Consider the following 14138-nt stretch of genomic DNA (forward strand, 5'->3'; position numbering starts at 1 on the left):
CACCTTACCAGTAAACTTGAGCTCTTTCTTAACGCCACAGATGGTGTGGTCAAAGTTGTTTTGGTTATGAAGCAAGCTCTAAAAAAATAGAACAACCAAAGTGATCTTCCTCTGTATACACTGTAAGTTATCAACCACAGCATCTCATTGGAGAGGTGGCCTTCAGAGCTCAAGTAAGTAGGTTACCCGATCATCTCACCAGCACAAGAAACTCTCTGGCTGCCGCCAGTGACATGAGCCCAGAGTGGGGTGGAGGGAAATGCAGGTGAACTGCATTTGGAGGTCTGGGTTGCTGTTTGCTGCTCTGTTTCTTGCCATCGCCAAGCCCAAGCCATCTTCCTCCGTGAAAGGTTGTTACCCAAGGGGAACACTGTTCCAAGCTGTTGACACACTGTACGTCAAGGCAGCGTGGCTCAAAGCAACAATTCCAGTAAGTATTGGGCTCTGCTTAAAATGATGGCTGAAAGGACATTTGTCATTCTGGATGAAGCTTATTTCTCTTTGTTTGATTGTAGGAAGACCACATAAAAAATATACGATTATTAAAAAAGAAAACAAAAAAGCTATTTATGGTAAGCCAGAGGGTTTTTGTCTTTGTCATTTTTCTACTTGTTTGATGCTTTCTCCCCCGCATTTTAACTTTTCCAGATGGCCATTAAGTAATAATCAGGCGGGTATTTCAGCGACATTTTACAAAAGCTATTCGTGCTTTACTTCAGGCAATTTCCTATGTGTCATTTATAGAAAAACTGCAGATTCCAAGAACAGCTTCTGTCCTTCTTCATGGAAGATGTTTTCGGCCAACTTCAGGCGCAAGTCTGCAGGGAAATACATTTTGTGGAAGAGCTTCACAGCCTTAGGCAGCAGATGAACCGCTGCGTAAGTATGCACAGCAAATACGGTGAGTCTGAGCCTAGAACCCTGCCTAGAAACCGGCACGTAGGAAGCCGTCCCCGCACCGAAGGGTAAGTAGGAAGGGCTTTCTGATCGTTGCCTTGTGGTCCAAATGGACAGTTTATCGTCAGCGAACCAGCACTGAATAAGCACGTGTAACTCGTAATGCCACTTGTTTATTATTTCTTACTGAGTGGCACCTCGGACGTATTGAAGATCTAAAATAACACGAAATGATCTTCAGTGTTTATTTACTTGTCATTCCCTGTATATATGATTCCCAAGATTCATTCACTTATTTTATAAATATTTCTTAAGGTTGCTAGACACTATTCTAGGCTCACTCTTCCTTCCTTCCTTCCTTCCTTCCTTCCTTCCTTCCTTCCTTCCTTCCTATCTTTCTTTTTCTTTTTTCTTTCTTTCTTTCTTTCTTTCTTTCTTTCTTTCTTTCTTTCTTTCTTTCTTTCTTTTCTCATATTGGTGAGGGCTTTTAGATTCCTTTTTTTTAATTATCTAATTTGTTTATAGTGATTCCCTTTTAAGGCATAGTCTCAGTCAAAACTTTTAAAAAGGGCAGTATGTCTTCTTTGGCACTTAAATTACATGTTGCTGCCCTATGGTCACCATGAGCAATGGGGAATTCTTGGGGAAGGTAAAAGTGACCGTATTTCTCTATAAACACCCACAGTTCTAAAAACCAGTGCAGAAAAATGAAACAAAACAAAGCGAAACAAACAAGCCAGGATGCGTGCCACAGTAGTTGACTTGCCTCTGTGGGGAGTGCTGAATCCTTTCTGTGATCCTGTTCGGGTGCCAAGGATGCTTTCCCAGCCTCTTGCGACTGCACCTTGCAGGAAGTGCGCCCGTGGAGCAGTGATGATTATGGCGGTCCTTGGCTTGCCAGGTGGAAACAAGCTCTCTACTCTGGGGTGTTATGGTCAGTGAGACTTAAACGCTGGGCGGTTGGAGGTGGATTTTTATGTCTTTAAGAGCTAAGATGTCTTTTCCTCGTGGTCCACAAAAGTGCTCCAGATCTCAAGTTGCAGACCGTAGCACAGACGCAGTTTATGGGGGTGAGCTGGTCAGTTAGGTAAAGAGCTCAATGAATTTGCCTTCTCCTTTTCTTTGGTTAGTTCGTGTTTAACCTATGTCCTTGTTTGAGACTTGGGTTGCATGGTGTTTCATAAACTCTCCTATTCCATTCAAACAAGTGCAATGAGAAGAAGGACAAACCAGTACCTCTGCAGAAGAGCGAGAATGCTCCGGGCCAGTTCCCTTACCTAAACCAGGGGAAAGAACCTCACTTATCTTTGGCTTTTTCTATACTTGACCTATGAAGTCATCTTATTAAGACAGTGAATAGTATAAATAGTCTCTTAAATTTAATCTGAATTATCATATAATTTTATATTTCATTCCCCCCCAACTGATTAAGTTATAATTACTCCCAGTAGAGCATTTTCACAGCTGAAAGACTGAAGAGGAGGAGAATGTCCTTCGGAGGACTGGATATAGGGGAAACAATGCCATGTAAGGCAGTCACTATAGCCTAGAGTGAGTCTAAAGGAAAAAGCCAGCGGCTCCCTGAATTTCAGCGTCTGGTGACAGGAATCCTTTTCATCCTGCTTTTATTTGTTTGTTTTTGTTTTGTTTTTTAAATGCGTTCTGTTTCTCTCCATTTTTTTGTTTTAACCCTGGTTCCTCTGTGTAGGTGCTACTCACTGCATTAGTCATCGATGTAATTTAACGTTATTTCAAATGAAGTTGTTAACGATAGTGAGGCACTAGAAGAAATCCTTGCCTGATTCTGTAGCGTGTATCTGGACACCCCCGAGGCCATGTCTATTTTCCCATCAATTTGGTTTCCTCGGCTCAAATAGCTAGAGAACACACAATGATAGCTATAAGCAAAACCAAGCAGTGTTCTAGAAGAAAAATTTAGAAAACATACGACTATCTAGGGACTCTGGTTTGCCTTGGTTTGTTTTTGGAGAAGCTTTTTGAAGACGCTTCTGTCCATAGAGATGTCTCTTTCAGGGACGTTGGCCACACAGCTGATGGGAGCCCCGGGGCGCCTCTCTGCAGGGTTGGCTGCTTAGCAAAGTGGCTGGCACCCCCTTGTGGCCACATACGAGCACACATCCAATCAGCCTCCCCAAACACCGCCTCTTTGGGGCTTCTTACTTTCTCCCACCTGAGGCCAACCACTGCTAGCTCCGTTAATTTGTCTCACAAACTGTGGCGTTTATGCCCCGAGACTAAAGCAAACACTTCTGTGAAACTGAAAAAGAAAACCAGAGGATGAAGCTGAGCTTTGGAAAACCTTCTCAGACATTGCTTTAGGGAAAGAGGTGCTTGCCTCTTTTGGCCAATCATAATTTTGTATTTCTGATAACAGAAGCTGGTATCTGTTTAATATAAATTTACTGAGCATCCGCTCTTGTCAGTGAATGATTTCTTCTTACGAATATATTCTTCTCATGAATAAGAAGGGAAGTGAAACAGACAAAATCGAACTTTCCTGAAAATGGTGTTGTGAAGACAGACAAAAAACCCCATCACCTGAAACGAAATGGTTAAAAGAAACGAGTCAGTTTTGTAAATCCACTTTTTGCAAGCTGGCTTACGGCAGGGGGGCCTGCTTCTGTATTTTCCAGGTCTGTACTGAGTGAGAAAGGTCCGTATGATTTGGTCCCTGCTCTCTGGAGGGGCAGGAATGGCAGGGGAGATGCTCGAATAAAGGCTTGATGGTATGAAACAACACACCATATTCAGAAAGCTGCAAGTAATTGAGTGGGAATGTGAAGGGGCGTGGGGAATGGGAAAAGGAGGCTGGTTGGTTAGATTCTAGCCAGGAGATGCCGGTAAGGGCCTGGTTAAGAAAGGCGTGATAACACTGGCCAAGGATAAGGACTATATCCTGAAGAGAATGTAAAGCCATCGAAGGGCATGGCATGATCAAATTCTCTATGTTTCCAAAAGACCTCTTTGGTGAAGGTAGAGGGGTGTAAGTGGGGGGTGAGGCTCGAGGGAGAAAAAAACAATGAGAAGAGCCTTGCAATAATGTGCCTGGAGTAAAGAGGTGGCACGCTGGTGTCATACGGAAGGGCGAGGAGAGTCTGAGGAAGAGAGTAGAGTCTGGGATGAGGCAAAGGTTCTTACTTGGGGGGCTGAGTGGAAGGGGGGGTTGTTCATGAACAGTATAGAAGGAGGAAGCTTGGAGGAAGGTAAGTAAGTTGCTTTAGATCTGCTAAAAGTTTCAGAGTTCCATGCTTCAGTGTAATCATAAGACTAGTATGTACATTTTCCATATATATTTTGTGTATGTTTAATATTAATGATGCATTTGTTAGAAGTATTGAGATATAGTTGACACACAACTGAACATATTTAAAGTGTATAATTTGGTAGTTTTGACATATGTATACACTTCTGAAGCCATCACCACAATTAAGATAATGAGCATATCCATCAGTCTCCAAAGTTTCTTTGTGCCCCTTTGTGATCCCCTCCCTCTCTGCCCCCGTCCCTCTGTCCCCAGGGAACCACTGATCTGCCTTTTATCACTATAGATTTGTTTGCATGTCCTAGAATTTAATGTAAATGGTGTATGTGTTATGCTTTTTTATGTCTGTTTTTTTCCATCCAGCATAATTATTTTGAGATCCACTCATGTTATTGAGTGCTTCAAAAATTTGTTCCTTTTTTATTGCCAAGTAGTATTCCATTGTAATGATATACAACAATTTATCTATTCACCTACTGTTGGTTATTTTTTCCCAGTTTTTGGCTCTCACAAGTAAAGCTCTTACGAATACTCATGTGCAAGTCTTTGGACAGGTATTTTCATTTCTCTCAGGCAAGGATCTCTGGGAATGGAATAGTTGGACTATAGGTTAGGTGTACGTTTTGTCAGATGGCCAAATTGTTTTCTAAAGCAGTTGTACCATTTTACATCTTCACCAGGAGTGTGTGAGAGTTCATTACTCCGTATCCTTGTTCTCACTTGGTGTGGTCCATGTTTACATATGGCAGCCAGGGTAGTTTGGGGGGTAGTGCTGTTGCCTTGTGTTTTCACTTTGAATCTCCCCGTTACTGAGGTTGAGCATCTCTTGATTTGCCTGTTTACCAACAATACATCTTCTTTGGTGAAGTGTCTGTTCGGATATTTTGCCCGTGGGAAAAAAAAATTAGGTTAATTTTCTTACTGAGTTTTGAGTATGTGTGCTTTAAAATATATTCTGCATGCATAAATCTTCGATCAGATATATAATTTGCAAATATTTTCTCCTGGTCTATGACATCTTCTCATTATTTTAGAAGTGTCTTTTGAAGAGAAGACATTTTACATTTTTTAAAAAGGTTTTATTTTTATTTATTTGAGAGACAGCAAGAGAGAGAGAGGGAGTGAGCATGAGGGGGGGTGGGGATTGGAGCAGAGGGGAAAGGAGAAGCAGGGAGCCTGACTTGGGGCTTGATCCCAGACCCTGGAATCATGACCTGAGCCAAAGGCAGATACTTAACCAACTAAGTCACCCAGGTGCCCCAACATTTTACACTTTGATGATGCCCAATTTATCAATTTTTTCTTCAATGAATCATACCTTTTGTGCCATATTTAAGAAATCTTTATTTAACACAGGGTCACAAAGAATTTTTACTATGTTTTCAACTAGGATTTTTCTAGTTTTAGGTTTCACATTTAGGTCAATGCCTTTTTGCAACCTTTGGGATGATCATGTGATTTTTATTTCTTAGGCAGTTGATACAAATTACATTGATTGATTCTCAAAGTTAAGCCACCTTTGGATTTCTGGGATGTACTCTATCTGGTAATAATGTGTTATCCCTAGCATGTATTGTTAGGTTCAATTTGCTAAAATTTTGTTAACAATTTTTGCATCTACATTTATGAGGGACATTAGTGTGTAGTTTTCTTGACTTGTAATATCTTTGTCTCATTTTTGGAATTAGTATAACGTTAGTCTCATTAAGTAAGTTGGAAAGTATTCTCTCCTCTTCAGTTTTCTGGAAAGATTTGCATAGAATTGGTCCTTTGAAGGTCCTTTTTGAAGCCAATGGTCCAGTGAAGCCATTTTTGCCTAGAGTTTCCTTTATGGGAAGATTTTAAGTTAAATATTCTATTTTTTAATAGACATAAGGCTATTCAGGTTATCAATTTCTCCTTGAGTGAGCTTTGATAGCTTGTGTTTTTCAATGATTATATTCATTTCATCAAATCTACCAATCTTAGCCACCAAATTATCTATGCTATTTCCTCACTATCTTTTTAATGTTTTGTATAGCATAGGATGATGTCAGTTCTCTCATTCTGAATATTGGTATTTTTTGTCTTCACCCTTTTTTTCTGAAATTTTATTGAAATTCATCAATTTTATTGATTTCTCAAGAAACCATTTTTAGTTTAACTGATTTCCTCTATTATCTTCTGTTTTGATTTCCGTGATTTCCATTCTGAACTTTATTATTCCTTTCTTCTGTTATATTTGAGTTTAACCTACTCTTTCCTTTCTGGTTTCTTATGGTGAAAGCTTGGGTCATTAACTCAAGATCTTTCAGTGTTTTCTTAAGGGGAAGATGAGGTTATCAGTTTGAGGGTTTTGTGTTTTTTTTTATCCTTTCAGTGTAGGAATTCAGTGTTATAAATAAATTTCCCTTTTGGTACAACGTTAGCTACATCCCACAGTCTTTGCTATGTTGTGCTTTATTTTCATTCACTTTGAAATACTTTCTAATTTCCTTTTTGATTTCTTCTTTGATCCATCGGTTATTTGGAAGGTTATCATTCAGTGTATATTTGGGGATTGTTCTAGACGCCTTTTTGATAATGATTTCTAATTTGATTTTATTTTGGTCAGAAAGCAACCTTTATAGGGTTCATGTTGACAGATTCACTCCTTGGTTAGTGATATATAACTTCTCTATCAAAATTATGAGGCACAACTCTATCCTTCCATATGCTAAATTACATGGACTTATTCTCTTTTTTATTGATATATAGTTGATGTATAACATTTTTTTTTGGTTTTTTTAGTTTCAGATGTGCAACATAATGATTCGGTATTTGTATCAATTGTGAAATGCTCACCACAATTAGTCCAGTTAACCTCCATTCATGGACTCATTCTGATAAACAGTTACACTGAGAATTTTTAAAAATCTGCAATAAAGTTATACTACCCTAGTATCTTTTTGTATTTAAGGTATGGAAACTCTTTCTAGTTTTTTTCTATGACTGGAACATGAAGAAATGTTGAATGAGGGTCTAGGATTATTGTAGATAAGTGAGATTATATACACAAATCTAGGTCAGATGATTCTGTTAGTTGTGGAGACTACAGACATAGGACAATGTTTTGTGAGCTCTTCAGATATATATTTATTCAGGAATTGGCTACCTGTCATTTGTTTTTTAAAATTAAATGTCTGATTATGAATTTGGCTAATACGTTAGTCATTTTCCCTCCTTTCATGCAAGCTTTTTGGACACAAATTTAATTATGCTTTCTTACACTAATTAAAAAATTTCCTTTCTAGGTTTCCTACTAGCCTTTCTGGTCTTAGTAGTGTTGTGTTGATGTCTTAGAGCCCATACTTTTGCCAAAATGACATTTAATTTTTTCAAAATGGGCTATACTGATATACTTTTCTCAACTGCTATTTTAAATGCACCTGAGATAGTATTTGTAAGACCTCATATAAAAAACTGCAAAAAATAGGGGCGTCTGGGTGGCTTAGTTGTTAAGCGTCTGTCTTTGGCTCAAGTCATGATCCCAGTGTTCTGGGATCGACCCCCACATTGGGCTCCCTGCTCAGCGGGAAGCCTGCTTCTCCCTCTCCCCACTCCCCCTGCTGGTGTTCCCTCTCTCGCTGTGTCTCTCTCTGTCAAATAAATAAATAAATAAAATCTTTAAAAAAAAAACTGCAAAAAGTTAATTAATAAAATTTGCTTAAAACTCTACATTTGCTATCATACAACAAAGTTAAATTAATTTAATATTTAATGGAATCCCTTTTCTATCATTTGCATTCTGAGGGAAAGAATGTTTCAGGAAACCAAGACCATGGCCAGAGTAGGGACTATGTTAACTGTTAACCATTAAGGTCAACTAAAAACAACCCCCCCCCCAAAAAAAAGACAAATCAAAAAACAAAAAGAGATGGTACGATCCAGTCTGAAGTTATATGCTGAGGCCAATATAAGATTTTATGTATGGTTCTATACTCTTCCTGAGGTTGTGAAAATGCTGTATGTGCTTGTGATAGATGTAACGCAATAGAACTCTTCGTAGAAAGAATTTGAGGTTGTTCTTTTGAGAATACACTAGGAGCGGTTAGTTCTCCGCAGGGCTATGCTGCGGGTAGCTGTCTAATCCTTGATGCACGTTTTTCATTTCCTCAGAATTATCAGTGGAGACGAATTCTCCATTTGTGCTTAGTGGTCATACACAGTACAAATTTGTATGATTATTCAAAACACGAGGAGATTGGGGTCACAAAATTACGGAGTGTATCTGTTTGCCCAATTGTTTTTAACAAATCAAAATGCTCATGAATGCCCAGGACATGATCATTCTGTTATTAGACCATAGGCTTTGTGAACCCTGAAGCCGTAAGCTGGTGCTTGCATTGCATTCATTGATTCATTCATTCAACGGACATCTACTGAGCGTCTAGAACTTTCTGGACACTATCCCGATGAGCCACAATCGCGCCTCGGATAAACCTCATTGGCTACGATACTGCCTCTGCGCAAAGCTACTGCTGAGCACTAGTCCAGAGGCTGCAACAACAGAAAGTGATAGATAAAGTCTCTGTCCTTAGAACTCCTTGAACAAGCTTCCAGCCAGTTTCAGCCCGTCTCAGCCTCTGCTGGGCGCTGTGTAGGAAGCAGGCGGCGGGAGGAGCCGGAGCCGGGCTGGAGGCTAGGGGCCAGACCGCACGTCATCAACTCTGGCCATTTTAGCTGCGACCTGAAGGGTGTCCAAATCCTCTCTGCTCGCTTCAGTCTGGAGCACCGAGCTTCCTCTGCCTACTCGTCCCTGCTCCCTGCTCCTGCCACTTTATCTTATGCACCCTTCGAGGTGCAACTAATTGGTTTTCTTCTTCTGGAAGCTTTCTCGGATCTCACGGTCAGGCTGCGTCTGCTGTCTTAGAGCAACTGTATATTTTCTTAAAAATCACAGTGTTTGTCACATAGTATCTGCATTACTGTCTCTCTCAGTAGATTGTGAGCCATCACTTGTGCCCCAAGGCCATTTTTATCTTGCAGGCTACTTAAAAAAATTACATTAATTGGGACGCCTGGGTGGCTCAGCCAGTGAAGCAGCCGAATCTTGGTTTCAGCTCAGGTTGTGGTCTCAGGGTCCAGAAATCGAGCCCCGCTGGAGTTTCTCTCTCCCGTCTCCGTCTGCCCCTCCCCTCCCACTCTTGCTCTCTCTCTCTCTCTCTCAAATATACTTGAGAGTGTTGCCTGGTGTTATTTATTCCATGACTATCTCACACTTTTCTTTGAGCCCTAGTTATTCTAGTCCTACTGACAAATGGCCTGGAGTCCAGATCAGATCTGCTTTGGTCCAGTTCGTCAAACCCTGTGGCTGTGCCTGCAGTAAAACGGCTGACCCCATGTTGTGTGTTGCTTTCAGCAAATGCAACTGTGCACTGAAGTAGAAGGTAAAGGAAATCATTCCCTTAGAAATTTCTCTTTCCAAGGCAAGCCATCTGAATTGCGACTGTAAAACCTGGCTGTCCTCCTGGGTGTGTAGACATGTGTACAAGAGTGAGGAAAATGAGAACCTTCTGCATAGGATCTGTAGTAGGAGGTCATGTGCAGTGAATGGAACTCAGAGCACCGGAAACATCCCATACACCAGCACAGCCCTAGGGGCAACGCCAGCACCTGTAAGTGTTTCGCTGTGGCTGTTGTGGTGGCGGCGGTGGTGGTGGTGGTTGTTATTTTGACAAACCTCGTTTTCTCCTTTTCTACTCTTCTTGCTCTTTGATGGAGTGATGCCTTTCTTGTCCTTCCCACCCTGGTGTGGGATGCACTGTAGGTCGGAGTTCTCTGGGCAGAGACATAGTCAGCAGGAATGCCTTAATGATATTTAACTTCTGTCATATCCAGAATTTGGTTGGTTTCTTTGGCTTCTGACTTTCGGTGTTGAATCTTTAAATCCTAGCACACGCATGCTTGACGCTGTGCCATGTGACTCGCGTCTGGGCTTTGTAGTTGATCCCCTGCGTCTAAGAACTTGGAGATAGTGCCTTGGAGTTGGGCAAGTGTTGATTCTCTTAGTGAAGTTCTCTTTCATCCAGTTGCAAGATTTGGACCAACTATGTTTATATTAGATGATTTCAGGTTAGAAGGAATCAGCATCTAATCAAACTCTCTATAAAATAATGGGAAGACTTCTCTAAATTCTTTCCATAGCAACTATCTTGGCTGGACCTAGACTTGGTTATTTCTAGAATATCCTTTTGTAGAAAAACAAATGAACAAAGGAACACACACACACACACACACAAACCCCAACCACGGGATTTCTACTGTTTATTATCACATCATCCATTTTCAAGTTGAAATCTCTGTCTCTGTCTCTCTGCCAATCAGCTAGGCCCTTTAAAGCCACCTCCAGCATTCCCCTTCTGTAATGCAGAGCAGAGATCTTGGAGCTAATTTCTCTTTGGAGCTGGATTTTGAATGTTATCGACAAGAGACTGGCTTAATTGGATTATCTTTTCCAAGTTATGCTGGTTGTTATTGTTTGTTTGTTGTTTTCAGTATAACAGAGTGGTTCTAAGTACAGACTTTGGAGTCTGAATGTTTGGGTTCAGATCTCAGCTCTTCCACTTACTATGTGAACATAGGCAGAATGTTAACTTCTGTGTTCATTTTCCTAATCTGTCAAATGAGGATAACAATAGCACCTACCTTATAGGATTGTTGGGAGGCCCGAGTCCGAGAATATAATCAAAGCCTTCGGATTAGTGCCTGCTCCATCATCTAGCCTGATACGTTTTGACTGTTACTGTTTTCCCCTAACAATCTCCTCAGTATTTTTGTCTTCACCTGAAGGGGAATTGGGATAAGGAAGAGAGCTCCTGGACCTGCTGAATTTTTACCTTCTAATATTGATCTGGTATTTCGTTGATTTTCCTGTCCACAACTCCTGTTTACTGACTCTCTGTGTTCGTCATCATGTCTTTAGAGTCTAGCACTAAAGCCTGACACAATAGGCACTTCATCAACATTTGCTTAATGAATGAATGGATTCTTTCTGACTGTGCTTTCTGACCTTGGCTACCACTGTCCTGGGTCTGTCACGCATTGTTTCGGCCTCCCTGGATCTGGTCTGGGTTGAAATGTCCTCTTCTTAATTCAGGGCTCTTATCACAGGGCAGTCCAATGCGATGCTTGCAAATCCTGCAAACCAGACCTTTACCAGAACATTCTGTGTCTGCAGCTCTTCTGTGCTTAATCAGGGAAGCCCCCTTGACAAGAAGGATCTCTTCCTTCCTACGCAGGGTCTGACCTGAAAGCAGAGTCCCCATTTGGGCAGTTGTGACACCATTACCACCTTCACACCCCGTAACAGCATTCGGGATATAGCTGTCAAATCATCTCAGTTATCTCCTCTTGATAAGGAAAGGAGCCTGCATGCTGCCCATTCTTCTCGCCCTCCTCCTCCTAATGTTCTGGCCTCGAGGGACCTGCTGGTTGATGTTGGCCATGTTTTGATGGTTTCAATAAATGTTGTCATTTAGCTGCTTCCATTTCATGAGTTTTAATTATTATCTTTGTTCATGTGCTCGGCCCTATTTTATCACTAAGATAGGACCTCCCGTGACACTTTCTGCAAGCGATTTAAGCACTTAGGCCTTGGCTTCCTTTTCTGTAAATGGAGAAAACTGGCCTGTACAATATCCTTGGTCTATTCCAGCACTAAGCTTCTATGAGTAAAAACTAAAGAGATAAATTAGACATTTTCACCTTTTTCTTCCATTTTCTCTATTGAACCCTATGGAAATGTGTGGGTGAATAGAGGACAAAGTTAATGTCCTCCCACTTGATTTCTAAGCAATTTCTGTGCTCAGATAGGGACTGGAAATTCACCTCCATAAAGCAGACTGGCAGTTTCTCCTGGCCTGGCTACTGGCCATCTTCTCAAAATGCTGACCTGCTCTTTCTCCTTTTGTAGAAACTAGTTTCCTGGTCCCTTCTCCTGGCAATGAACACCTGAATATTGCACTATGCAATACACAGAGCAGATAGGGTGATTTTTCAAAAAGGGAATTTTTTCTTGTCGGTTCCCACATCTTCCATGTTTCCTACATGTCCCTGCTTGGATTGCCCTAGCCATGCTGTTGTTCTTTTAGTTTCTAGGAAGCACTAAATCTTTCTGCCTCAGGGCGTTTGCACGCAGTCCCCTCTACCTGAGTTATTCTCTCCTGAGCATCCTCCCTGACACCCTCTTTCCTTTCTTCACTTCCTCATACAACTGGTTCCTTCTCATTTTTCAGATCTGAATTTAAATGTCATTCTTCTAAAGAGCCTTCTCTGACCACCCCGTTGAAAGTAGGTCATTCCCGTAAATCACTATCTCAGAGCCCTTGGCAATACAAACACTGATTTCATTGTAGTTCGTAATTTGTAACTTTTTGTTTTTAAATGGATTACCTGCTTCTCCTGTGAAACTGTAAGCTCTGTGATGACAGAAACCAGCTATTATTTACCTGCCAGTGCACACCTATGCCCAGGACATACCTGCTCAATAAATGTTTATTGAATGGATGGAAAAGAATTATTAGAAGCGTTTCCAATAATATAATCTGTGTTTTCTGTTGATTTATTAGATTTCCTGTGCTTCCTCAGCTAGAGAGATGAAAGCTATCACCAGGATGAAAAGAACATTTTATGGGGTAAGTATTTCAAGTCATTGTTTTTGAATACTCTGTTTCTTAAAATGTGAGAAATTTCTGCTTTTCTCTCTCTCTCGTTTATCTGCAGATTGGAAACAAAGGAATCTACAAAGCCATCCGTGAACTGGATATTCTTCTTTCTTGGATTAAACAATTCCTGGAAAGCATCCAGTAACTTAAGGAGCCAAGTACATGGATTGAACTGTTATTTTGAAATATAATGCAAACCACCAGAAATACATTTGTAAGAATCTATTTCTTTAAAAAAGTTTTTGTACAAGTTAGATGATGCAGAATAGACGATGAAAATTTCACATAATAAAGTTCTGGAGATTTGTAAATTGTCACTAATATGTACATTTTCTTTATTTTCAAAGAATACTTTCATCCTGAACATGTTTTATTATTCCTAAGTACATTGTATAAATTTAATTTAAAGCTGTATAATCAGAATTAACTCACGTAATATTGGTAGAGGGAAAATGACAGCTTTCTGGGATACGTTATAATGTTATTGTGACTTACATAGATGCTATATATATGATTATTACCTACTTAAGGATTTGATGATTATTAATTATGCCTGGTATGAACTTAGCTCCTAACAGATTTTTATTTTAATTAAATAAACTGTGTTTCTTTCTCCTGGATGTCCTTTCTATGAAAGCATGCTAGAATTTCATCGAGTACCATGGGTGACAACCAGATCAGATCACATAGGACAGACATGTAAATGAACTGCTTGGAATCGTTTACCAGGAAGGCCTCTGACAGATAACTCAAGCCACAAAGACCACAAGTTACCAAGCTGAGATGATGTGGAGCTTGATAACGCTCTTTCCAGCGGCTGTGTAGTTAGGAAAGTCGATAAGGGCCAAATCAAAGCCTCAGTGCCGCTCAGATTCCTCCTACAGGAAACCTGTCAGTGCTTAAAAGCCTTCCTTGCCCAGCCAGCCCTTCAGTTAAATGAATAACATGGCCTGACCTTTGTTTTTGCATTACGTGGACTCGGCTTCTCAACCATGGTGTGCAAGGCATGGGCCATTGAAGAGAGCAGTGTATGTGATGGCCAGTTCGCTTCTGCAAATCATTCCTCGTGCCCCCGCGGCACACAGACAGCATCATGATTCGGTGTTTTGTGATATGAATAGGCAGGGCTTCCTCCAGGCCTGTGTGGATTTTGGCACCTCTTCTTTTTTTTAATTTAATGAAATTTAAATTTAATTTAATTAGAAAAAATGTTTTAAAGATTTTATTTATTTGAGACAGAGCATGAGAGAGAGAACGCGAGCAGTAGGGAGAGG

The 14138-nt window shown here is 40.5% G+C and overlaps 1 protein-coding gene and 1 pseudogene across 1 annotated transcript; one reads left to right on the top strand and one right to left on the bottom strand.

Moving 5' to 3' along the window:
* The first annotated feature begins 259 nt into the window (after positions 1-259).
* IL26 (interleukin 26) lies at positions 260-13199 on the top strand. The gene is made up of 5 exons (XM_045789948.2): positions 260-430; positions 516-572; positions 745-879; positions 12769-12834; positions 12923-13199. The coding sequence occupies exons 1-5, from the start codon at positions 260-262 to the stop codon at positions 13007-13009; spliced, it is 516 nt and encodes a 171-aa protein (XP_045645904.2). The 3' UTR covers positions 13010-13199.
* On the bottom strand, positions 8544-8675 carry LOC123787330 (U4 spliceosomal RNA; annotated as a pseudogene).
* Positions 13200-14138: the final 939 nt, after the last annotated feature.

The sequence above is a fragment of the Ursus americanus genome, chromosome 17 (genome assembly GCF_024610735.1).
Source record: "Ursus americanus isolate L20-20 chromosome 17, mUrsAme1.1.p, whole genome shotgun sequence".
Taxonomy (NCBI): domain Eukaryota; kingdom Metazoa; phylum Chordata; class Mammalia; order Carnivora; family Ursidae; genus Ursus; species Ursus americanus.